This window comes from Aspergillus ochraceoroseus (genome assembly GCF_002846915.1).
Source record: "Aspergillus ochraceoroseus IBT 24754 chromosome Unknown P175scaffold_2, whole genome shotgun sequence".
Taxonomy (NCBI): domain Eukaryota; kingdom Fungi; phylum Ascomycota; class Eurotiomycetes; order Eurotiales; family Aspergillaceae; genus Aspergillus; species Aspergillus ochraceoroseus.
The window spans coordinates 2,537,948-2,560,723 of record NW_024468477.1 but is presented as its reverse complement, the minus strand read 5'-3'; the positions used below and the strand labels follow the sequence as shown (position 1 = coordinate 2,560,723).

Sequence of the window (22,776 nt, the reverse complement as noted above, 5' to 3'; positions counted from 1 at the left end):
AGATAATTCCAGGAAAATTATAAATCCGAGTTCGGGACCATCTTTTTATATATTACAGAGTAAGATACAGAGTACAGAGTACAGAATATACAGAATATAGTATATACAGAGCTATTCTATAGAAGTCCTTATAGTTAGTGAAGATCCAGATTCCATATGTATCAATTGTATTAACATCTTCAGCTGCCGAAATGAGCTCCACAAAAACGCCTTGTTCCATAAGTGAGGCAGAGACAGACCGAACCCGCGGGCCATCCAGAGTTTAGTACGTAGGAACCTACGTATAGTGCATTAGCGTCGATATCTATATATATATATAGATTGATCTCGGTGTACGTAGGCTTGTCACGTAACTAGGAGGGGGGTGATTGTGGGCAAGAGAGACCACGTATTGCTTTGAAATCATCCTGTTATCCCATAGCCACATTATGAAGAAGTTATCCTTGATTCTTGGATATTGATATTGATGTTGATATTGATATTGATATTGATATTGATATTGATATTGATATTGATGTTGATGTTGGGTGAAAACTGGTCGTTCGTATAGAGGGGTAATAATCCGTCAGGTTCCGAAAATCTAGGTATCAATATATCAATTAGTATAGGACAGTTAGAGGATTAGAGTACTATACGTAAAATCTCAGCAATAGAATAAGAGAGAGAGAGAAAGAGAAAAGAAAGAATCTTGATCGTTATTTATGTAGGGAAGTTGTTGAATTTCCCCCGTGGTTTAAAAATAAGTTTCATTGGTTCCTTGATATTTATTTCTCTCCTTTAAACCTCATCCAAGTCTTTCTTTCTCTACACCTCATTCCTTCTTTTCTTCTCTTCTTCTCTCTTTTCTACACCTCATTCTCTTCTTTTCTTCCTCTCTACACCTCCTCTACTTCCTTCTCTTCTCTTCTCCTTTTCCCCCAATTCTCATCTCATTCATTCCTCCTGCAGATCCATTCCACACTGCTTGACCCTCTACCCACCACTCACAACGTCAGCATCTTCCACGAATCCAAAAGAAATCGCATCTGACCTCTTCGGGCCTTTTGTAAGACTGATTCTTGCATCGTTGGTCTTCTTTCATTCTCCTCGCGCTTCCGGAATTCTTTCCCTACCTCTCTGCTGCTTTTACATCTGCTTCTCTCCCCCCGTGGCTTCCTTCCACATCTCTCTTTGTCTTTTTTCTCTTTTCAAACCCCTTTTTTTAGTTCTTTAGTTCTTGTTTTATTCTGGTTTATATTATTATCATTTCTGAGGTTTGACTTGTGTGTGCCTTTTTTTTTTTTTTTTTTTTTCCCCTCTCCATATAGCCCATCTCAAGAAGATGCTGTCCGCTCCTGTTAAATCGGCCAAGCGGATATCCTCCCTTTTCTCTTTGGGATCCCATAAAGATGCTCCCAGTCCAACCTCTCCACGCTCCCCGAGCCTTCCAAGGCCCTCTCCCGATGAGAAACACCGTCGAACCAGCTCCCGCCCAGCGCGTCTAGTCTCCAACCCAAACCCCGATTTCACAGAACCACGAACAATTATGTCCCCGGCTACCCCCATGGATGGCTTTGACTTGGATTCTCCGCTTCCACCGCCCCCATCCCTCTTGGCCGTGAATCAGGATCTCGCCGATACCGCATCGAATTCGTCCGATGGAAGGCCACAAAGTCGCGGTCGCAGGATGAGCAACGGGAGACCCTCCACCTCGGGAGGCCTTTTTGTTCCGGGGGCTGCTCCGGACTCCCGCCCTGGGACCCCCTCCAAGAGACGCAGCTGGATGCCGGGACGACAAAGGGCGAGCTCAGTAGATACCAGAGCTTCTCCAACCACTTCCCAGTTACCGAGTGCATGGATTGCCGGACTCGAACATAAGATTTCTTACGATATGACCCCACTGGGGAAGGGCGAACAGGTACGAAATATATACATATATATATATATATATATATATATATATAATATTGTCTTTACCTCTTCTAGGGCCAGTGTTACTAACGCAACATGTAATAGATCACCGAATTGTGGAATGAAGCCGGCGACACATACGTCTACTTGTTCCCCGAAAATACTGGCAGACCAGCTTCCTTCAAAATTCATTCCACGGCTTTCACCGACTCGGCCTCCCTCAATTTCCTCGCCCGCGGAAACGATCCCAGAACTGCCAATCACCTAGAACAACAAACCCAATCGCTGTCATTAAAGCCCGAGGAGGGCGCCCCTGCATCTCCTCCGCTCACCCCCCACAAGTGGACCGAAAATGACAACGACAGCGCAGGCAGTAGGCGCATGTCGTTGGAAGAGGATGGCCTGGATGAGCCCCAGGAGCTGCATCTCTATCTCCCCATCCCCCTGAATAGCGATGTGTCGAACCTCACTACCCAAATCTCACCAGAAGATCAAGAAACCCTGTTGCTCTTTCGAAACCTGTTTGCCTTTTTACTCGGTCAATCGTTGATTGCAACCCCGCGGGCCCCGTCTCTCTTCTCGATTTTCATGGACATCGCTTCGCTGCTCTCCCGCTTTGAGTTTACAAACTTCGACGGCTCGAACTTTGGCGAAATTGCCACGTCCAGCTTCAGTAACTACTGCGATGAGCTGTATCTGGCCGACGTACGCAAGAGTCGCGAAAAGACCATCGAGGCCATCGTGCTGGGAGAACGCTTACGCTTCTTCCCGCTTTATCTCGAGGGCTTTGTGCACGGCGTCGGGAAACTGGATGAGTTGAAACAATTGAGAAGTCCCAAATTTGGACTCATCAGCCCTATCACCCAGAAACGCTTGGAGCGCGGCTTCATTGACTTGGACAGCCGGCTCAAGGTGCTGCATAGCAAGCTGAACGACTTTGAATTCCCTTCCGTGTTCTCCGGCATTGCCAATTCCGCGACGGCCATCGAAAGCAAGACCGTGCGCTTCAAGGCGTGGAAAGCAGCCTTCATGGACTTCCGCCGATTCCTCCTGCAATATTACCGCCAGAAGTACGGCTCGTGGCCGCCCAAGGCCCGCTCGCGCAAGAACCAATTCGAGGAGAGTGGTCTGAACCGGCAGGTGGTGAAGGATCTGTACCAGGACTGTTGCGACCTCTATGACATGCTGGTCGACCGGACGGCGCTCACCACGCGCACGGTGGACATGGCCCCAGAGACCTCCGAGACCTCCGACCCCGTGGAGTTGATGAATCGCGCGATGCGGATCATCCTGAGCGAGTATGACCGCAGTACCCCACCGGTCCAGCCCCCGGTGCCGTTCGATATCCCCCAGTATCCCTCGCTGAAACCCATCACCCGCAAGCCCATGGATGCCAAGAAGGAAGGAAAGCAGATGGGCAAGAAGCTCAAGGATGCGGACATCAACGCGGTTCTCATGGGCTCCTACACTCGCGAGAGCATGCGGCCCACTCCGTTCATTGAAGCGTTTATGCAGTTCGAGCGGCGCTCCGCTCACGGCAAGACGGTCAATGACTTGATTGACCTCCGCTGTGGCCAGTGGATCCTCATCTACTGCGTCATCCAGGCACTCCCCTTGCTCGTGGTTGACGTTCAAACCGTCAGATTCGTCGACGACGTCGAGTACTTCCTTTGCATTGCCCCCCGCGGTGGTGCTCCCTGGGTCCACAATGACGGCAAAGTGGCTCGCAGCTGGTTCGGGGTCGAAGGCGGGGGGGTCGTCAGCCTCCCCTCCGATGTGGTCATCAACGGCGTCGAAGGCGTTTATCGACGTAGTCACTGCTGGCAGATGGCAGAGCAATGGGCCGAAGAGGACGCCATCCTGGCGCCTCCGACCATGGATGATCCGTATGAGAACGAGTCGTCGATTTCCTCGCCCTACCCCGCCCACCAGTCCTCCGCGGGTTCATCCTCAGAGCCTCAGCATCACCCACAAATGTCCTTATCCGGCCAATCCCAGTCGCAGTACTACCAGCCCCAAGCGCCCGGCACCCCTCTCCTCTCTCCCGGCGGGCTCACCCCGCCTCCTGCCATCCCTCGATTAAGTGCTCCAAGCATCCGATCCCGATCCGAACATCGTCACTCCATTAATCCGGGCCTTGAGGCACTTCCTTTACCCGCCGGGGTTGCTCCGATTGACCCTCCCGCTAGACCAGTCAGCAAGTTCAATCCCAACATGAGCTTTGATGATATCCTGAAACAGGTTCCCAATCAAAGGGGCAAGAAATAGGGCCTGCAGGACAGCAACAACCTGACCGACCAACCCAAAAAAGAAAGAAAGAAAGAAAGAAAAAAGGTGTATCACGTTACCAAAGGGGTAGGGGTTCTTACTGTGTCATGATTTGACCCTTTTCTAATAATTCTATCCGTTGTTTTAATCATCATGGCCGCTTCCCCGGATTGCATTTCTCTATTGTCAACCTGCATTGGTTTTCCCTATGTAATGTTTTGGTCAGAGTGTAAGAGGCGCAGAGAGAGAAAACAGGGCTGGGACGGCGTACCTGCGACCGAAAAGAGCCGATTTGTTTTCAATTTTTCTTGTTATTTCCTTCTTTTTTTTTGGCTCCTTGCGCATTCAGCAGCAAGACGCATTTGTTTTATTCCGGGATTCGTTTTTGCGGTGTGTCAACTTTTGCGTTTTGGAATACTGTTATGCCTGCGTCGACACTCCTTGAGCATCACTTAGCCTCGATATGCATTCCTTGATTCCCTCGAGGCGGCTGGATTTCTGTTTATTTAGTAGAACGATAGAGATAATCATAATTCTGCAGTCAGCGTCGTCTCTGCTTTTTGGGGCTCGTGTGAGGCACGAAACGAGGCTAAATTAGTGCACGGTCTGTCAGTCTGCAGCTAAGCGATTTTCTTCTATCCCTCGTTGTCTTTCTCTTCATCTCTTCATCTGTTCAACTCTTGCCCTCTTTCTCCCTTTTATTTGTCTACTATTTTGCTCACTTTCGTCTTCTTCTAGAGAGCAACAGAAGCCAAAAACAAGACCCCGATGTCGCACCCTCCAACACCACAGATACTCCTCTATGTGGATATATGTGGATATATATCGTGAAGAATAACCCTGTATAAAGAGAGTGTGCGAAGAAGAAGAAGAAGAAGAAGGGAAAACATCCTTCAATGCGACGATAACACGCTTTCAGTGACCCTTACCCTCCCTCCTCCGATTGAATTCAGCCTTTTTTGCCAATATTACCAACCAATCAATGACACACGTACGGAAAATATATAATACGACTCTCAACGCCTAAATCATCTAATATTTTCAAAGAAATCAGGGGAGCAGGGAGGGAGAATAAGAAAGGAAGAAAATGTCCCGGTCCCGCTCGAGTATGGCGAGCTCTAGCCACGACCGACTTGAACCCCGACTCTTGAAAGCCGCAGCAAACGACCAGATCGAAGATTTACGCGAGGTGGTCGCGACGGCACGCGAGAGCGGACAACTCACCGAGGCGTTTTTGAAGGTTGGGCTGCTGCGCGCGTGTGAGCGCGGGTCCGCGGGAGCAACACAGTATTTACTTTCGGCGTTGGGTAATCATGCGAATAGGGAGGAGAAGAATAGTGGGACAGGGGTAGGGAATGCAACGGTTTCTGCACTTGCTTCGTCTTTACTTCGTGCCGTTGAGAAAAACCACGTTCGTGTGGTTCAGCTTTTACTCGATTACGGGGCAAGCCCGGAGGCTGTGGATAGAGAAGGTCGCACGGCCGTGATGACGGCGGCATGGAAGAATCATTGGCATGTCCTACATTCGTTGATTGGGAAGGGCGCGGACGTGAATGCGTTGGACGCGCGTGGACGCAATGTGCTGCATAATTTGGCGGCGGATAAAGTGTGTGATTGGGGGGAGGATGTGGTCCGGTTACTTCTCGGGTCGGTTTGCGTGCTGGATCAGCCGGATGAGCTGGGACGCACGCCGTTGCATTGGGCGGCGGCGACGGGCAAGTACCGGCTGGCGGAGATGTTGTTGACAAGGGCCCTTCTTGTCAAGGGCATAGAGAATGGTGGGCGAGCCGGGGCTGATGTGAACGCCGTCGAGTTGAGGAATAAGACCGCGTTGCATCTGGCTGTGGCGCATGGGAACGAGCGTATCGTGGTTCTGTTGCTGCGACACGGCGCGGATGTGAACGCGCGCAGTGATGGGGGATGGACCGCCTTGCATAACGCCTGTGATCGGGGGTCGGAGAGCACCGTGCGGAAGTTGTTGCAAGCCGGTGCAAAGGTCAACGCGCAATTGCTGAATGGGATTTCCCCGCTCCATTTGGCGTCGCAGGCCGGGCATCGCGAGGTGGTCGAAGTGCTTTTGGAGCGGAGTGAGCTGAAGCAACGGCTGAGGGATAACTTTGGGAGTACACCGTTTCTCCGCGCAGCCCAGTGCAAGTGCAAGGAGATCGTGTCGCTGTTGGCGCCCTATAACAATGTCTCTGCGTTATCTACCGATGCGCGCGGAGCCTGTGAAGGCTTCGAGGCCACGGTTGTGGACTTTGGGAACTTCCACAATGAGAACCGCGTCAAGCGGACTTCTGTCTTTAATCTGCTGTACGGACGGGACACCGAGAATCCAAGAAAGCAGGCGTTTCATGCGCTGCCGGCGAACAGTAAATCTACGGAGTTCCGCTGGATTCATTTGCCGGCGAATAATATGGCCTGGGTCGAGGCACTCCTGACCAAGGTGTTTATCGAGGAAGGCGCGCACGATGTGGAGAGCTTCAAGGGGCTGGAGAAGTCATTTAATTATCAGCACCGCGGACAGAGAACGCATTCGAATTTCATGCGACCGCTGTGCCACAGTACCCCGCGCGCGACGACAAGACTACTACGTGACGAGAGTTTTGAAGACAGTGTCGAGGAAACGATGGACGAGAATCAGTCGCCCCGGATTCTTATTAATGGGAGGGCAAGGGAGCCACTGGTCTCGCCGTTGCTATCGTCGCCGTCTCCCAAACTAGACGGGGCCGCCGTCGGCCGGTCCAAGAAGCCAAAGCCCGGCGGCGCTGGGAAAATGGACCGGGGGGTGGACTCTTACTCGCAGGATGACAGTTTGAACGCCCAAGGGAAGAAAGGCAGCAAGCGTGGAGGCACGACAACCCCCAAAGGGACGACGGCTCCCAAGGGCTCGTCAATCAGACGAGATAAGTCGCCGCGCCCTCCGTTGACCTTGGGCAAGGACCTGTGGGCATCGAGCGCGTGCAACGTCTGTGTCTTCATGCCTTATTTGCACTTCGAGACGGCGGACGGGCGAAAAAAGATGCTCGAGGCGATCCAGCATGCTGGGACGCCTCGCCCGAGCGTTGTTCCTCGAGTGCCCACGCGCGATGAGATGCTGCTCCGTGCACATCTGGCGTCGTCGTCGTCGACTTCATTGCATATCCGGCGCACTCTTGACCAATTCTTCTACCCGAACATCGACACGAAGTCGCGCGACCAGGACCAGGTGGTGTACCGATATCAGACCACCCGAGGGCGCTCCGGGAATCCGAAGATATTCATGGTGGACCAGCTGTGGATGTGGATTCTAGGACCGAATTTGATCGTCACGAGCTTTCCGCAGCGGTGGGAACAACCCAAGAATGACCCGCTGAATGTCCTGGATGGCATTATCGAGGACATCAACTCCAAGACCCGCGAGCCGGTGCGCTCAATCTATGATTTAGCCATCATCATCACGAACCGGTGCTCGGGCGTATTTGACCGACACCGACTCGGCGACGAGGAGTACCAGTTTTTGGATATGTTTGAGGCATCGATTGGGATCGCGACAGACCGGGAGAGTATCCTATTCAACCAATTTAACCGAGCCTCCGCACAAGCATCAAACTGGCTGAAGAACCACCGAAAGCTGAGCCGGTTCGCAGCCCGACCGAAGGATGAACCCCCCCAGGGGGCCACGGCCGTGGACGATTCCGACCAAGACGATGACAGAAACGGACCAACAACAGTTGGTGAAGGATACCACCACCACCATGACGATCAGCCGCTGTTTGTCGACAACCTCCTTAATATCGGCCAGGAAACCGGCCTTCTCTCGGAGGCGAAGGATATCCGCGACGAGCTGAATATGATCCGCACGGTGCTCCAGCACCAACAACACGTGCTCGTCGACTTCCAAGAAGTGGTTTGCGAAATCTACCACGGGCAGCAACGGTCACAGTACGAAGTCAAGAAGCGATTCAAGGAGCAGCAGCGGACCATCGACATGCATCTGAAGGATATCGACCGGATGGATAAACAGGCGGAACGGATCTACTCGTCGATTACGAATCTCCTGGATCTGAAGCAAAAACACGCGAATGCACTGGAGGCGCGATTTGCGCGGGACCAGGCCGCGGGGACGACTCGCCAGGGCAAGATCCTCATGGTGTTCACCATCGTGACGATTGTGTTTCTCCCCTTGTCCTTCATCTCGTCGATTTTCACCATCAACCTGCCGCAGTTCGACGGCACGCTGAATCTCGGCTATGTCGCCAAATATACCTTTGGGGTTGGCTTTGGCATCTCCATTCCGCTGGTGCTGCTGGCGTTGGTGCTGGACGACCTGGGGGACGTTTTCCACGAGGGACTTCGCCGGATGCGAGGCTGGCTGCGGACTCGACGATGGGAAAGAGAACGGACGATTGTGAAAGAAAACCAGACCTTGCTCCCGATAAGAGAGAAGGGGGTGGAATCACTATCTCTACACTAGGAGTAGGTATTGTCAGAGTCAACGAGGCCTCTCTACTTTTTTTTTTTTTTTTTTTTTTTTCCCCCAGCTGATGGTGCTAATATATATTCACTCCAGTACTCCGTAACTACTCAACTCGTTAAAAAAAATACCACAAAAATTAATCAAACCCAACGATCCCCCTCCCAATCCACCGAACACAATCCTCTCCCTCCACCACAACAGTCACTTGCCGCCCGACAATCCCCCTCTCCGACACCCCCAAGTCCAGTCTCTCGGGGAGATCGAACTCCATTTCAGGACTCCCAGCCGACGCAGACACGACCCCGGGACGAAGCCGGAACCGATATAGGGGCTGGGATTTCCGCAGGGCCGAGAGGGGGGAGGACAGATCACCGTGATGTCTTTTTTTTTTTTTTTTCCCCATTCGTTAGTTATTAGGGTGAAAATAATTTGGTGAGAGGAGGCATACGTACTCAATCCGTAAATCTATCCTGCTGGATGACGCCCGTAGGATCTCCCATGTCCCGGTGGGATCTTGTAGGCGGAAAATGGCTGTGGTGGCTGTGGTTGTGTGGGAGTCGCGGAATAGGAGCTTGTAGTAGTAGGGCTGGCTTTGACATTGGCTGGGTTCGGATGGGGATATGATGGCGATTCGATGGCCTGTGCTGGGGCGGGGGATTCCACACATTGTGGAGGAAGAATATATACGTATAGTATAGTAAGTTTAGTATAGTACTGTGGAGATGAGATTGAGTGAAGAATATATATATATAGGTTGGAAAGTGCTCAAATTCACTCATACATTCTTCGCTAGTGTTCGGTTTAGGTTTTACAACCACCACCCGGGTTTTATAGTTTATACAACTGAAACAGCCAAACGCGCTCATAGTGATACGGGAAGAATAAACTAGCCTCATTCTGAATACCCCATCTAGTTACGTACTGATGCGGAAGGGATGCGCCTCCGTGTTGAACACAAACGTGTTTCCGCCGCCTCGCTGGACTTGCCACTCGTCATCTGCGTCGGTTAGCTCGGTTCTCGAACCCGCTGAGGGATGGAGGAGGGAGGAGGATCTGTACCAGGGGCAAATGCCAGGTAACTGTATTTCATCACCTCTGCGAATAGGAAACTTTCCTGGTTGTTATCCCGGGACCCGCCGTTGGCTGCGTTCACGTCCGTCAGCCCGGCGAACCCAGACGGCGTGCGGCAGTACTTGTTAATCGCCCCAAAGGCGTTCCAGATCCACTCGCGGTATTCCTCTTGCCCCGTGATGCGCCACGCATAGTAAAAGCTCTCGATCACCTCCGGCCGCAGGATGTACGCGCCGTTCTCGATCCAGAAGCCGGCCGTATCGAAAAAGGCCGCCTGCGCACGGGGCACTGCGCCGGAATCCCAACTGAAGGCCTCCGGCCCGATGCCGGTCACCGTCGCATTGTAAGTCTCGTGGCAGGACTCCACCAGCTCCACGCCAAACGCCAGAAGGTCATCGCGCCCGAGCACGCTTCCGCCCAGGATGAAGTTCCCGCCATCGAAACAAGCCAGGTGCTGGCTCCTCAACCCATACTCGCCGTTGTTGTAGGTCGCCAAGAAGGTCAGGTCGGCGCGAGTCGCCGGGTGCGAAGCCAGATACTTCATGCTCGATTCGGCCGCCGCCACCCACCGGTCCTTGTAAACGCCAAATCGCTTCGGGTCATACACGTACATCTTGATCAGGTACTCGTAGAACGAGTCGTCGCCTCCGTTCCAGCTGACAGAGCCGTCGGTGAAGTTCCCGGTCTCGATGCTGATCGAGCTGCCCACCAAGCCCGGGAATGGCTCGCTGGACGCGGGGTGGGGGTGCAGGAGATACGACTCCGCCCGCTGGCTCAGCCGCGCATACTCCGGATCCCCAGTCAGGTCCGACAGACGTGTCCATTCCAACACCAAGGTGCCCGTGACAGCCAATCCGTTGGTGGGGGATCCATCATTCCCCCCGGAGGTGATGTTGATATTGTTGTATGGGACTCCGGACGGAGTGTCAAAGGCAAACTTGAGGACGTCGGCCAGGTTCTTCGACTGCTCCAGCAGCACGTCGACTTTGTTGTCATCCACCAGGCCCGCAGCAGGGCCCTTGAGCAAATCGTACCCGGACAGCATCCCAGCCAGGTATCGAATCGTGGTCTCGAACAAGCTAACGGTGCTGGCGGTCTGGGAGTAGTCAATCGTGGCAATGTGGTCTAGGATCTGGGTGACAATGGTTGCGTTCCCCATGATCGTGGCAGTGGACAGGGCATCGACCGCAGACGCGCCCCAGTGGTTGCGCGAGTCGCCATAGCCGTTGGACAGCGGGAGCAATTCATCATGGGGGAACGCGTACTTCATATAGCCATCCCACGCATGTGAGAAGGCCTCTTTGACAGTGTCCGCCTGAGAACCACTGGGGGAGCCCACCAGGGCCAAACCCGTCGCGGGGAGAGCGAGGAGGTGGAGACGCATCCTGAGTTCGAAATGCGGGAACAATGATCAATGCATGTAAAGCACCATTAAAGGACTGATTAATGGAATAATTGCAAGCAGCAGAGTCCAAAGGAGTGACGGGGGGAGAGGGTAATAAACACATGCGAAGGTGGAGAAATGAGGGTCACGATGTCACATTCTTGCAGGTCTGGTGATACTTGGACAGACCAAGCTCAAACCAGGCAAAGTGCTGGAGAATCTCCCCAGGGTTCCGGAGTCATAGGATTCAGTTCCTTCATATATAGGTATGGATGGAGGATAATTCTCTCGAGGATCTATTTGGTACTATACCTAGGTACCTACCTAGTAAGTACCTAGGTACCTAAAGGAGCGGAGGTACTCTTGTAAACAAACATGCCGCTAAACTGCATTTAGTCAAGTGTCGGCTTAAATCCGGTACTCTTAATACATCCATACCTATCGATACCATAGTACAGATACAGGTACTGCTGCCTGAACATGTCCTTAGGTATTTTATATGAGTGTAACATACCGTATTCAATTACGCCAATCATGATTCTTTAACCTCAGGCGGTGAAGGCGACGCGGGGCAGAAGAAATTCTATGATGATTCACACTTGAAGTTGAACCTCGTCCGCTCTGCCCCTCTTCTCTCCTCCACTTCACTCATCTCCTGCCATCTGATTCCCCCTGACTGGGGACTATCATCCACATCAAATCCATTCCTTGTATTCCGCCATGGCCACTCCCTTCCTCGTCTCCGTCGACCCCACTTCCCCCTCCAACGGCCTTTCTCTGCAGCAGATCGCCTACTTTGGCCGTGTCCTCGTCAAGGTAACGAGTCTCGCACAAGCAGAGGACTTTGTCCGCCAAAACTTCCGCCGCCTCGATGTCTACGTTGACGCCACCAGCATCTCCTCGACGGGAGATCTCGTTGATATCCTCAATGCCGGTGCTGCCAAGATCTTCATCACTCTCGCCCAATTGACGGCTCTCACGCAAGAACAGTCCGTCCCCTCGTCGCGGCTCGTTGTCTACACCTCATCCGATAGCGACATTGAATCTTTCCAGAAATGGGTATGCCAGCATATCGAACGAGAGGATGCCGGCCTCTGCACAGACGCCACCGCTGTCCACGCCATCTCCGTTAAACTCGGCTTGAACTCTGAAGCTCAGCTCCTATACCGCACCTACTCCGGACCTGTCACAGAGGAATCGATGAAGGATACAATGAAGCAGGGGGCTGTCAGCATCGTCCCCGCTACTTCTCTGGTGGTCGACCGCGACGAGTCCAATGGCAAGATCCAAGCCGCATCGCTCATTGCCGCTCGCGGTGTCGTCGATGCAGGCAATGGCCTTTACGCCACAACGGTGACGGATGAGAGAGGTACATGTCTGGGCTTTGTGTGGAGCAGTGATGAGAGTATTGCGGAAGCCCTCCGCACCGGAACTGGTGTGTATCAAAGCCGAAAGCGTGGCCTTTGGTACAAGGGTCAATCCAGTGGAGATGTGCAAGAGTTGATCCGCGTGGGTTTTGATTGCGACAGCGATTGCTTGGTGTTTGTCGTCAGACAGCTTGGTAGAGGTATGTTACTTCACCCAATTTTAGACCCAATAACAAATCTTCTTGACCTTTTTTACCCTAACCCTTGGAAGGTTTCTGCCACCTCGGCACTGCCAGCTGCTTTGGTCCCTACAATGGTCTTGCCCGTCTGCAGAAGACTCTGCAAGCCCGCAAAGCCGATGCCCCCGCCGGATCTTATACCGCTCGACTCTTTAACGAACCGAAGCTTACTCAAGCCAAGATTATGGAAGAAGCCGATGAATTGTGCCGCGCAACTACCAAGGAAGAGATCGCCTTCGAAGCCGCCGATCTCCTTTACTTTGCTCTGACCCGATGTGTCGCAGCTGGTGTCAGTCTCGAGGATGTGGAGCGAAATCTCGACTTGAAGAGTCTGAAGGTGAAGAGGAGAAAGGGCGATGCCAAAGGCCCGTGGGCCGAGAAGGCTGGCCTCGCTCCTACCGCAGCTGAGCCTAAGCCTGCAGCCCCTGCTCCTGAAAAGGAAGAACCCAAACCCGACGATTCCCGAATCGAGATGACTCGCGTCATCACCGCATCGACCTCCGCCGAGACAGTTCAGGAATACCTCAAGCGCCCATCCCAAAAGTCCAACGACGCCATCGTGGGTCTTGTCCGCCCAATCATCCAGGATGTTCGCGAGCACGGAGATGCTGGAGTGCTCAAGTACACCCACAAGTTTGAGAAGGCTACCTCCTTGACCTCGCCCGTCCTCAACGCCCCCTTCCCCCCCGAGTTGATGAAGCTCTCTCCTGAAATTCAGGAGGCGATCGATGTCAGTATCTCCAACATCGCCAAGTTCCACAGCGCTCAGAAGGGTAGCAACGATGGCCTTCAGATGGAGACCATGCCCGGCGTGGTATGCTCGCGCTTCTCACGACCTATCGAGCGTGTTGGTCTCTATATCCCCGGTGGAACCGCGGTACTACCCTCCACTGCCATGATGTTGGGTGTTCCCGCTATGGTTGCTGGATGCAAGAAGATTGTCTTGGCCTCGCCACCACGTGCGGACGGCAGCATTACCCCAGAAATTGTGTACGTCGCACACAAGGTTGGAGCCGAGAGCATCGTTCTTGCAGGAGGCGCCCAAGCCGTCGCTGCGATGGCGTACGGTACAGAGAGCGTCAGCAAGGTGGACAAGATCCTGGGTCCCGGCAACCAATTTGTCACTGCAGCAAAGATGCTGGTTGCTAATGACACCTCTGCTGGGGTGAGCATTGATATGCCTGCTGGTCCCAGTGAGGTGCTCGTGATCGCCGACAAGTCCGCCAACCCTGCCTTTGTCGCATCGGACCTGCTCAGTCAGGCAGAGCACGGTGTCGATTCCCAGGTTATTCTCATCGCTGTTGATTTGAATGAGCAGGAGCTCCAGGCGATTGAAGACGAAGTTGACGCCCAGGCCAAGGCCCTTCCCCGTATGGATATTGTCAAGGGATCCCTAGCACACTCGGTTACATTTGTGGTGCGGGACATTGATGAGGCCATGGCTCTCAGCAACGACTACGCCCCCGAGCATTTGATCCTGCAGATGCAGAATGCGGAGGCCGTTGTGGAAAAGGTGGAGAATGCCGGAAGTGTCTTCATCGGACAGTGGACCCCGGAGAGTGTGGGTGATTACTCTGCTGGAGTAAACCACTCTTTGCGTAAGTCCCCCCCCCCCTTCCTCCTGCCCAGAGTTGAAAGCCGGCAAAACACTAACATTGACCTTAGCAACATACGGATATGCTAAGCAATACTCCGGTGTTAACCTTGGATCATTCGTCAAGCACATCACAAGCTCCAACCTGACCGCTGAGGGACTTCTCCGACTGTCCAAGACGGTAGAAACTTTGGCTGCGGTGGAGGGCTTAGACGCCCACAAGCGGGCTGTGAGCATCCGTGTTGCAGCTATGAAGCAACAGTAAAGCAGATTATTGTTTCGTTTGGATATTTTCCCCGTCACCATATTTTATATGTATATATAGATGAGCCCAGTAAAAAAAAAAGGGATGCCTTGAGTGCATTATTATGGACATGGTATCTAGACGCCCAGCAGAATGATATAAACGCAAAATCTATTAAATGTACAGAAACTTTTTTCTTCCCCAGACCAGTCATTAATCATAGCAGAGAAAATCGAGGAGGAGCATCACCTCCTGCGCTCCCGGATCTTGAATTTGAGGCCGTTCTTGTTGACGCCGCCCACGGTATGCGCCATCTTCGCTCGCTGCAAGTCCAGCGCACGTCCTGCAGCAGAGATGTGTGTAAACTGCTTCTGCAACGCCTTCAACTTGTTCTCTCTCCCCTCGGCGGCTCTCTTTTTCATCTTCTTCGCCCGTCGAGCGGCCGCCAAAGCCTGTCGCTCTGCATCGATCTGCTTCTGGGACTTTTTCTGCTGCGGCTGGCGCTGACGAGCCGCGAACGAATCCTCCTCTTCATCCTCATCCTCGTCATCTTCCAGATCCCCTTCCTCCAACGTCTTCTTCAAATCCCTCTGTTCCTCCCGATCATCCGCAAAAACCAACTTCCGCGGCTGCTTCTCCACCTCTCCAAAATCAACCCCAAAGTCATCATCATCATCATCATCGTCGTCAAAATCCTCCTCCTCCTCCCCTGCTGGCCCTTTCTTATCCTTCCCATGCTCATCCTCGCCCAAAACCCCCTTGATTCCTTCCTGCATCCGCACCTCTTCCTCCACCTTCCCAATCTGCCGCCGGATCCTCTCCCCGACAGTCCGGAGGTACGCCGCGTCCTGCGTCTTGAGCAACTTGATCGCATCGTGGCTGAGTCCCCTCGCGGCGGCGGAGTCCCTGGTCGCGGTACCGTGTTTCCCCTTTGTCTGCGAATGCACAGACATCATCCCGAACGCAAATTCATCGGGGTTACGATCGCGGGCTTTTTCTTCCAGTCGCTTGATTTTGGCTTTTTTTACGTTGTAGTCTTTGGCGCGGAGGGAGTAGTCCTTTTTTTTTTTTTTTTAATTAGTTTGAGAGAAAAAAAAAAAAAAAAAAAAAAGGAGGAAAATACCTTGTGCTTTTCGAGGATACCCCATTTTTCGCGGCTCTTGAGCTGGCCACGCTCGCGGTGGTTTCGTCTCTGGACGGCGTTTCGCATGGACGACATTTTTGCGAGGGGAGTAATTATGATATTTAGAATTCTTGAATTCCCAAGCTCAAATCCCCGAGTCGAAGAGAAATGACAAGTATTGTGGTGGTGGTGGTGGTGGTGGTGGTGATGGTGGTAGTTGAAGAGGGAAAATTCAAGTGAGCGGGAAAAAAAAAAAGGATCTCTTCCTTTCTTAGTGCAACTCACTAAAATCGAACCTCACCTCTCATTTACTCCCTTGGTTAATTCCTTTCACCATCTTTCTCTCTCTCTCTCTCTCTCTCTCTCTCTCTCTCTCTCTCTATCATCACCATGGACACATCAACTAACCCTCAATCCCAATCTGACCCAAAATACAACCTCCGCAATCCACTCCCTCTCTCCGCCGCCCAAGAAGCAGAAGTGAAGCAATTATACTACAAGCGTGTACGAGGGTACTGCGCGGCCGAAGTCAAAGGTATTCATTCCATTCCATTCCATTCCATGCTGCCTTTCCAGCCTTGCATTTATAGTCCATTCAATTCTGTTTGTCGTTGTCGTTGTCGTTGTCGTTGTCGTTGTCGTTGTTGTGGCTGTGGCTGCCGCTGCCGCCGCCGCTGCCGCTGTCGTGGATTTGGACTCACGGCTGACATCTTTGCTTGTCTGAAAACTCTTAGCGTTCGCTGAATGCGCCGCCAATCGCACCGTCACAGCTACCTGGGTATGTCGAACACAGCGCCTCGCAATGAACACGTGCATGTTAGCCTGGGCCGGTCCGGAAGAGGAAGACCGCGCGAGAGAGGAATGGTTCGCTACGCATGAGGAGCGGAAACGAGCAAAGGAGGAGGAAAGTGCAAGAGTTGAGAAGAGGCGGGAGGAGGTGATTCGCATGATGAGGGAGGATGGGCGGAGGAAGAGTGAGAGGTGAAGGTGAAGGTGAAGCCCAGGAATCCTCACTCTTCTTCTTCTTCTTTTCAGCTCTTTCGTTCCTGGATTCGACTGCAGCTGCAACTGCAACTGCGGATGGGTTTGATTGGGACTGGAATCTGGAAAGATGGCACAGGACAGCTTGCATTGATTGAGGCGTGATTGATGATTTATTACCGTGATTGTATATCTGTATATTTCTGGCGTTATGATGTGGGCTTTTTTTTCTTTTCTTTTCTTTTCTTTTGTTAATCCCCTCTTCTAACAGTCTTCTGCTTGCATTCAAGAGCTTAGCTTTGCTTTGATTATATACAGCAACCGGTGGAATTATAATAAGAACTGAATCTCTCCTTTTACCTTGCATAGCCTTGAAAAGAAAGAATGTAGTAAAACACCAGGATATCCATCTTATCCAGGAAATATACATCAATCAATGCCTTGATTTTTTTTTTTTTTAAAGAAACCAAAAAAAGGCTCAATTAAACATCCGTCATATCCTTATCCCCATCTCCATCTGCATCCCCATCCCCCATCACAGCATCCTCCCCAAAGATATCCTCCATCTTCCCATCCTCATCCTCATCTTCGTCTCCTTCCCCTGCACCACCACCCACACCAGTAACATTAGCCTTCGAGTCACCATCTTCTCCTTCCCCCGCTTCTCCGCCCTCCTCCTCGTCCTCCTCCATAACCTCTTCTTCGCCCTCACTATCCCACTCATCCGCCATCTTCCACCCCATCCCCGTCAAGCAAAACCGCTCAGGAGGCAGCCTCATCCCGCCCATCAAAACGCTCTGGCTCTGGCTCTGGCTCGCAGCCGCCCGATTAACCTGCTGCTGCTGCTGCTGCTTCTGCTGCTGCTGCTGCTCAAACCCCCTCGTAGCCCCCGGTAAAGCGACCCGGTTCCGCTCCGCGGCAACATCCATCAGAAACTCCTTCGGCAGCCCCGTCTGGAACTGATAATGCAGTCGCGACGCAATGCTGAGTCGGAGCGCAGGCAGTGACACGCTGTTCACCTCGGACGGCCCGCGGCTCGTACTGGCTGCGTCGCCTGGTCCGCCCGCGTATCCTTCCGTCGCCAGGTGGACGGCATCTTGCAAGACGCCGGATGTATAGCGGTACGCAAAGTCGAGGAGTTGGAGCGGCACGCGCTCTTGGTACGAGGTTACGCCGAGCGAGGCGAGGAGCATGTGGATGAGGCGGACATCGCGCGGGCGACGCGACTTGCCGCTGTCTTTGAGCGAGGTCGAGGGGACTTGTGCGGGTTGTGAGATGGATGATTGGTTGGGGGCTGCTGCTCCTGTCGTTGCCGTTGCTGCTGGTGCTGGTGGTGCTGTTGTTGTCGTCGTCGTCGTCGTCGTCGTTGTTGCTGCTGCTGCTGCTGCTGCTGGTGTGGTGGTGTTTGTGGCGGCGGGTTGTGGTAGTTGCGAAGGGGCTGCGGTGTGTGCGGATGCGGAGTTGGTGGAGGGCTCTGCGGGAGGGGTGAGCGGTTGAGTGGATTGCCCTGTTTGGGATTGGTTTGGTGATGCCATGGTTGTGGATAATTCGGGGTGGATGGGCGAATTTATGCGGTTGGCGGTTGCGTAGGAGAATGAGCTGCGGGATCAGGTGGGCGGTTTGGGGCCTGCGGAGTCGCTTAGGGCCAGTCGCATATAACCAGGAGATATCCTTCGGGAAAGTCCCGGGAGGTATGAATGTGGAGTGGTGAGAGGAACAGGAGAAGAGGCAAGAAAGAGTCTAAATAGAAGAGGTGAAGGTATTCATTTGCTTGGAGATTCTGCCGGATCCGCACTATGTATGCCAAGACAGGAAACTTGCTTCCCCTCGCAACTCAACACAGCACAATACAAAGATTGTGAATAGTTTCAAATGAAATAATAACCACATTCAATTCTATCTTACAGTATATTATCTAGCCTAGCATTCTTCAACTCAATAATAACAACCCCAACAACAATAATAATAATAATACGTAATGCATATATGCAACCAGGGCAAACGCCTATCATGCGGGTTGAGTGCAAAGAAAAACATTATCCCAGGGGGCTGTCAAAGAAAAGAATCCTACCCAGGAGGGGTATCTATAAGCTGAGGGAAACGCCGTGCGGAAAGATCGCCAAATATATCCAATATGATGTTGAAGCAATCGAGGAGGCTTAGTCCTCATCGGAACGAGCAGACTTGTACGTAGACGGAGTTGAGTCCCTTGGGCTAGCTGTAACAACAGGTGCTCCCACTTCCTCCGCATCTTCCAAACGCATACTTGGCCCATCATATCCGTCAGTCGAATCTTGTGAAATATAGCTTGCGCCAAGATCTTCCTCGGTAGCTTCCTCATCGTCCAGGTCGCTACCATCTTCTTCGCTCGATTCGCCGTCATAGTCTTCCTCTTCCTCTCCCTGATCTTCATTCTCACTGTCGGTGGTTGAGAAGTCGTCCAAGTCTTGTGGGACATCCCTCCAATAGGTAAAGTCCGTATAGTTTTCGCCGCCAGCTTGAACCAGCAAGCTGACTGGAGGAAAGAAGTGATCGAGGAGCTCTCTCATCGTAACGTAGCTGCTCTTGTATTTAGTTAGACTCAGAAGGTCGAGGGAAACCTCGGCATTTGAGTTGATAGTGAATATCCGAGTAGAAGGGATGTTCACAGATCGATAGCTAAGAGCGTCGGTAAGCCTGTTACCAAATCCAGCGTAAAATGGATTCTCTTTTCCATTGAAAAGCCCCAATATGTCTCTCAAGCACGCCATCTTGAATACTTCTGGCTTTCTGAGGTATATTTCGCGTCGAAGCGCCGCCATAGTCCGATCGGGGCTCATGATAACTGGGCCTTTGGGGAGACGATATCCATCCTGACAAACGCCGTAAATATACGTCCGCGTTAAATCTGCCTGACCAACCGATCTGCTGGTAAGGTACATGATGTTATAGCCGTTGTTGACGATATCAGTGTACAGCTTGGCTACACCAGCATGAGTCCAGTCTCGGCCGATCATATTCAGAACGTGGCCCAAAGCATCGGATCTATCACATCGGTTAGTCTACTGTAAAAGGGATGAAATATAGATTGCAAGGACTCACTTGGTAATAGTCCCATCAATATCCGATATGACGATGGGCACGTTGCCGTTCCATAGATACATGCTGGCCGTGCAGGTAGCTTTGTTCACGCTGAAGGACATTTCGTTGGCACCAGGCTTTAGTTTCAACGCCTTGAGCTGATCACTCGTGAGACGTAGCGTCTTTGCATAGTTTCGAACGGGCTCCGCCGGTATAGAATCCTGGGTAGGGGACTGTGGTGGCGTGGGAAAGCCAGGCTGAACATCGGATTTCGCACGATATTGTCGAGTTGGAAAAGAAGTTTCTCGGAGGGACTTATCACTATCACTGTGATATCCGGGATCGGAAATCGCATTCTCACTCATAGCAGAACTGGGGCGCATTGCATTGAAAGTCGCCCTACGGTTTGCCGCTTCCTTAGCCTCTTCACTGCTATAAATCCATAAATTTCCGTGCTCGTCTGCCCCAATTAGCGCTCCAATGTCATAATTGCCCTCCAGCTCCTCTGCGAGGATTTTGCGGGCAACGACCTCCGCGCGGAGAGCATCTTCCTCATTGCTCTTATATCCAGTCATATCAAGCATCAGATCACCAGTATCGGTGACGTGAGACGGGATATTCGACCCGGAAAGTTTCTTCGACAGAGACGTGGCACGGGAGACAGCCTCCTCGAGGGATAACAGGGGAGGGCTTTGAGAGCGTCGGGAGCGATCAGCGTCGTCATTGGAACCGGAGGATCCAGAGCGCTGGAGTCGGAAATTATCGGCTACACTGGCAGTCGCAGCATAACCTCCAGCCGGCAGGATACCATCGGAAACCGCGCGATCCAATTTTGCCGGCTCCGCACCGAATGAGTTCTGGCGGGGCCTGCCCAAAGTAAAATCATCCGAAGACTGGGATAACGGAGTCACGACGCCTAGTCACAGATGAGTATGGAAGTACATAATACCAGACAAGGGAGGACCACAGTACCCAAATCACTAGAGGCCCGAGCGGCCCTTGAGATCAAGGTGGGGCTAGATGCCTGACCTCCGGATCGATCCAGGTCCAGATACTCTGGTTCCTGAAGAGAGGGTGCCAGATTCTCCTCGCTCTGCATTTTTGGACTAGCAGTTGGTGATACCAAGGGCGATGTCTGCAGCGAGGCCGGGATCTCGTCTGTTGTTTCAAAGACAAAAAATGCCTCCCCACCCTCTCCTAGCTTCATCGAATAATCCTGCTTGACTCCATTGACTTTGAATTCCACCTTGAGATGAAAGTCAGTCAACCCCTTTCCAATAACACGCGAAAGGACCGTGGGTTCAAAGTACCTTCTTTTCATATGGACGAAGCAGAGAGAACTTGCCGAATCGAACATGGAACGGCGAACAGGCAAGGGCCCCTAGTCCCGACCCCAGTCAGCAAATACACAATAACGCGGGCTCGGAAGTTCAGGAACGAACCATCTTCCTGCTCAATCACAATCACATCGATAGCTCCACTCAAGGTGGCCGGATTGATAGAATTCCAGGTCTTGGAGACGGAGCCGCTGATACTTCGCACGTACTGCATGCTGAAAGGTTGACAGGAAGCTCCCCACCCCGAGAATCAAAGATCGCAAACAACCAGAAAAACGACAAGGTGAAGAAGAAGAAAAATAATATATCAGGGCAGAATAAATGAGGTCAGCAGAATTGAGGGGCACAGAAAGTTGTAAGCTCAAAAGGCAGGAATTGCCGCCTACATACGGCGCATGTGACAATGGCCGAAAGACATGCCCCGAGTGGAGAAAGCGTAGGAAATAGTGCAGAATGAGAAGAGACTCAAAGAGCTCAGCATCAACCAGGAAGTGAGAGAAAAGATCTCGAGAGAAGAACCAAAACGAGAGGAGTTGCAGATGACTGCAATAACAAGATATAAAAAAAAAATCAAAGTAGTTAAGAGAGGAGAGAGAAGAACTGGGGGGGGGAGAAGAGGAGGGGGGGAAGGTTGGCAAGTTAGTCGTCGTTGGGAGGAGGCCGCGACTCAACAACCCAACATACGTGGTGCATTTGTTATATAAGCAGGTATTATTGCTGCATTACGACGGGACATTAGCCGGATTGGGTCTTAGCGTGAGTGCCCAATACAGAAATAGATCTGCCGCCTCACCCGCCCACGGCACTTACCGTTTTGGGATGAAAGAATCCCGCTCTGCATATATGACTAACCAGGATTGGTTAGTGTCCCAATCCGGATCTACTATGTACATAAGTTCATAACTAGGCTATGACTAAGCATTCCCTTCACGGCTCACATGACCTCCCGCGCATTGAATTAAGCAGACGAAGAAACAGACCTACAGAGCGACAGACAGACAGACAGACCCTTCCCTGTGAAGAGACGGACGGTTTTTCGTCACCCTGTCCACCGGTTCTCGCCTACCCTCTATCCATGGACTGACGCTAGGATGTATGAGCCTTTTTTCCTTCCATTTGACGCCTACCCCGGCGTAGTTCCCCGTGTGAGGGTACGAGGCGTCATGGCTCTGTTTCTAGCTGTCAGCATCCTTTGGGCTCTGACCTGGTGAGTTTCCACAGCCGTCCTGCTGCTATCGCTTCGAATGCACCCAATTGACACGCTCCTAAAGGCTCCTATACCGTGCGTGGCAGGTCTGTCAGACTCCCAATGAGGTGCTGGTTGAAAAACTTGGATTGGATATCCCTCCTCCTCCGGAAGTCACCCTCGAAGAAATAACCGCCCGTGAGATTCGGATTGCCTGGAAGCAACCAGAATTCCACAATTCAATTCACAAGCATATCATTCAAGTAAATGGCACTAAAGGTAAATTGCTCATTTTGTCCGTTGTGTTACCCCTCTTTTACCGATCTATTTAGATGCAAAGAGCGACGCTAACGACAACTTCCAGTGGGCGAATCCAAACGAGCAGAAACCGCAGTCGAAATTCTGAACCTTCTCCCGGGGACCATATATCATATTTGCGTCTTATCCGTTAGCGCAGCCAATTTTCAGACTCCCAGTGCAATCATCCACGTGCGCACAAAGCCTCTCCCAGCGTCGCAGTCCCAACCAAATGCTCCAGCAGGCGGCCCTACCATTCGAGCGTCGGTACCCCGG

The 22,776-nt window shown here is 52.1% G+C and overlaps 8 protein-coding genes across 8 annotated transcripts; 3 read left to right on the top strand and 5 right to left on the bottom strand.

Moving 5' to 3' along the window:
• Positions 1-1,321: 1,321 nt before the first annotated feature.
• Positions 1,322-4,158, top strand: P175DRAFT_0530101 (uncharacterized protein; the record flags this gene model as incomplete). The annotated part of the gene is made up of 2 exons (XM_040899756.1): positions 1,322-1,897; positions 1,996-4,158. 2 exons carry the CDS (start codon positions 1,322-1,324, stop codon positions 4,156-4,158), a joined length of 2,739 nt encoding a protein of 912 aa, XP_040754402.1.
• A 4,595-nt stretch (positions 4,159-8,753) lies between these two features.
• On the bottom strand, positions 8,754-9,284 carry P175DRAFT_0530099 (uncharacterized protein; the record flags this gene model as incomplete). The annotated part of the gene is made up of 2 exons (XM_040899755.1): positions 8,754-8,997; positions 9,070-9,284. 2 exons carry the CDS (start codon positions 9,282-9,284, stop codon positions 8,754-8,756), a joined length of 459 nt encoding a protein of 152 aa, XP_040754401.1.
• Positions 9,285-9,531: 247 nt separating this feature from the next.
• P175DRAFT_0431416 (glycoside hydrolase family 47 protein) lies at positions 9,532-11,072 on the bottom strand (the record flags this gene model as incomplete). Its single annotated transcript, XM_040893487.1, has 2 exons — positions 9,532-9,614; positions 9,677-11,072. The coding sequence occupies 2 exons, from the start codon at positions 11,070-11,072 to the stop codon at positions 9,532-9,534; spliced, it is 1,479 nt and encodes a 492-aa protein (XP_040754400.1).
• A 633-nt stretch (positions 11,073-11,705) lies between these two features.
• P175DRAFT_0555667 (histidine biosynthesis protein HIS4) lies at positions 11,706-14,719 on the top strand. Its single transcript, XM_040900646.1, has 3 exons — positions 11,706-12,639; positions 12,711-14,276; positions 14,344-14,719. The coding sequence occupies exons 1-3, from the start codon at positions 11,793-11,795 to the stop codon at positions 14,535-14,537; spliced, it is 2,607 nt and encodes an 868-aa protein (XP_040754399.1). The 5' UTR covers positions 11,706-11,792; the 3' UTR covers positions 14,538-14,719.
• On the bottom strand, positions 14,611-15,845 carry P175DRAFT_0454230 (rRNA-processing protein UTP11). The gene is made up of 2 exons (XM_040894563.1): positions 15,640-15,845; positions 14,611-15,574 (listed from the first exon to the last, which is right to left on the bottom strand). Exons 1-2 carry the CDS (start codon positions 15,733-15,735, stop codon positions 14,762-14,764), a joined length of 909 nt encoding a protein of 302 aa, XP_040754398.1. The 5' UTR covers positions 15,736-15,845; the 3' UTR covers positions 14,611-14,761.
• A 130-nt stretch (positions 15,846-15,975) lies between these two features.
• Positions 15,976-16,982, top strand: P175DRAFT_0454226 (uncharacterized protein). The gene is made up of 2 exons (XM_040894562.1): positions 15,976-16,174; positions 16,374-16,982. The coding sequence occupies exons 1-2, from the start codon at positions 16,030-16,032 to the stop codon at positions 16,622-16,624; spliced, it is 396 nt and encodes a 131-aa protein (XP_040754397.1). The 5' UTR covers positions 15,976-16,029; the 3' UTR covers positions 16,625-16,982.
• Positions 16,983-17,102: 120 nt separating this feature from the next.
• Positions 17,103-18,155, bottom strand: P175DRAFT_0474764 (putative transcription initiation factor TFIID, 31kD subunit; the record flags this gene model as incomplete). Its single annotated transcript, XM_040895221.1, has 2 exons — positions 17,103-17,221; positions 17,264-18,155. 2 exons carry the CDS (start codon positions 18,153-18,155, stop codon positions 17,103-17,105), a joined length of 1,011 nt encoding a protein of 336 aa, XP_040754396.1.
• A 331-nt stretch (positions 18,156-18,486) lies between these two features.
• On the bottom strand, positions 18,487-21,639 carry P175DRAFT_0499562 (putative lipin Smp2). Its single transcript, XM_040896761.1, has 5 exons — positions 21,123-21,639; positions 20,991-21,061; positions 20,653-20,926; positions 19,702-20,596; positions 18,487-19,644 (listed from the first exon to the last, which is right to left on the bottom strand). The coding sequence occupies exons 1-5, from the start codon at positions 21,229-21,231 to the stop codon at positions 18,780-18,782; spliced, it is 2,214 nt and encodes a 737-aa protein (XP_040754395.1). The 5' UTR covers positions 21,232-21,639; the 3' UTR covers positions 18,487-18,779.
• Positions 21,640-22,776: the final 1,137 nt, after the last annotated feature.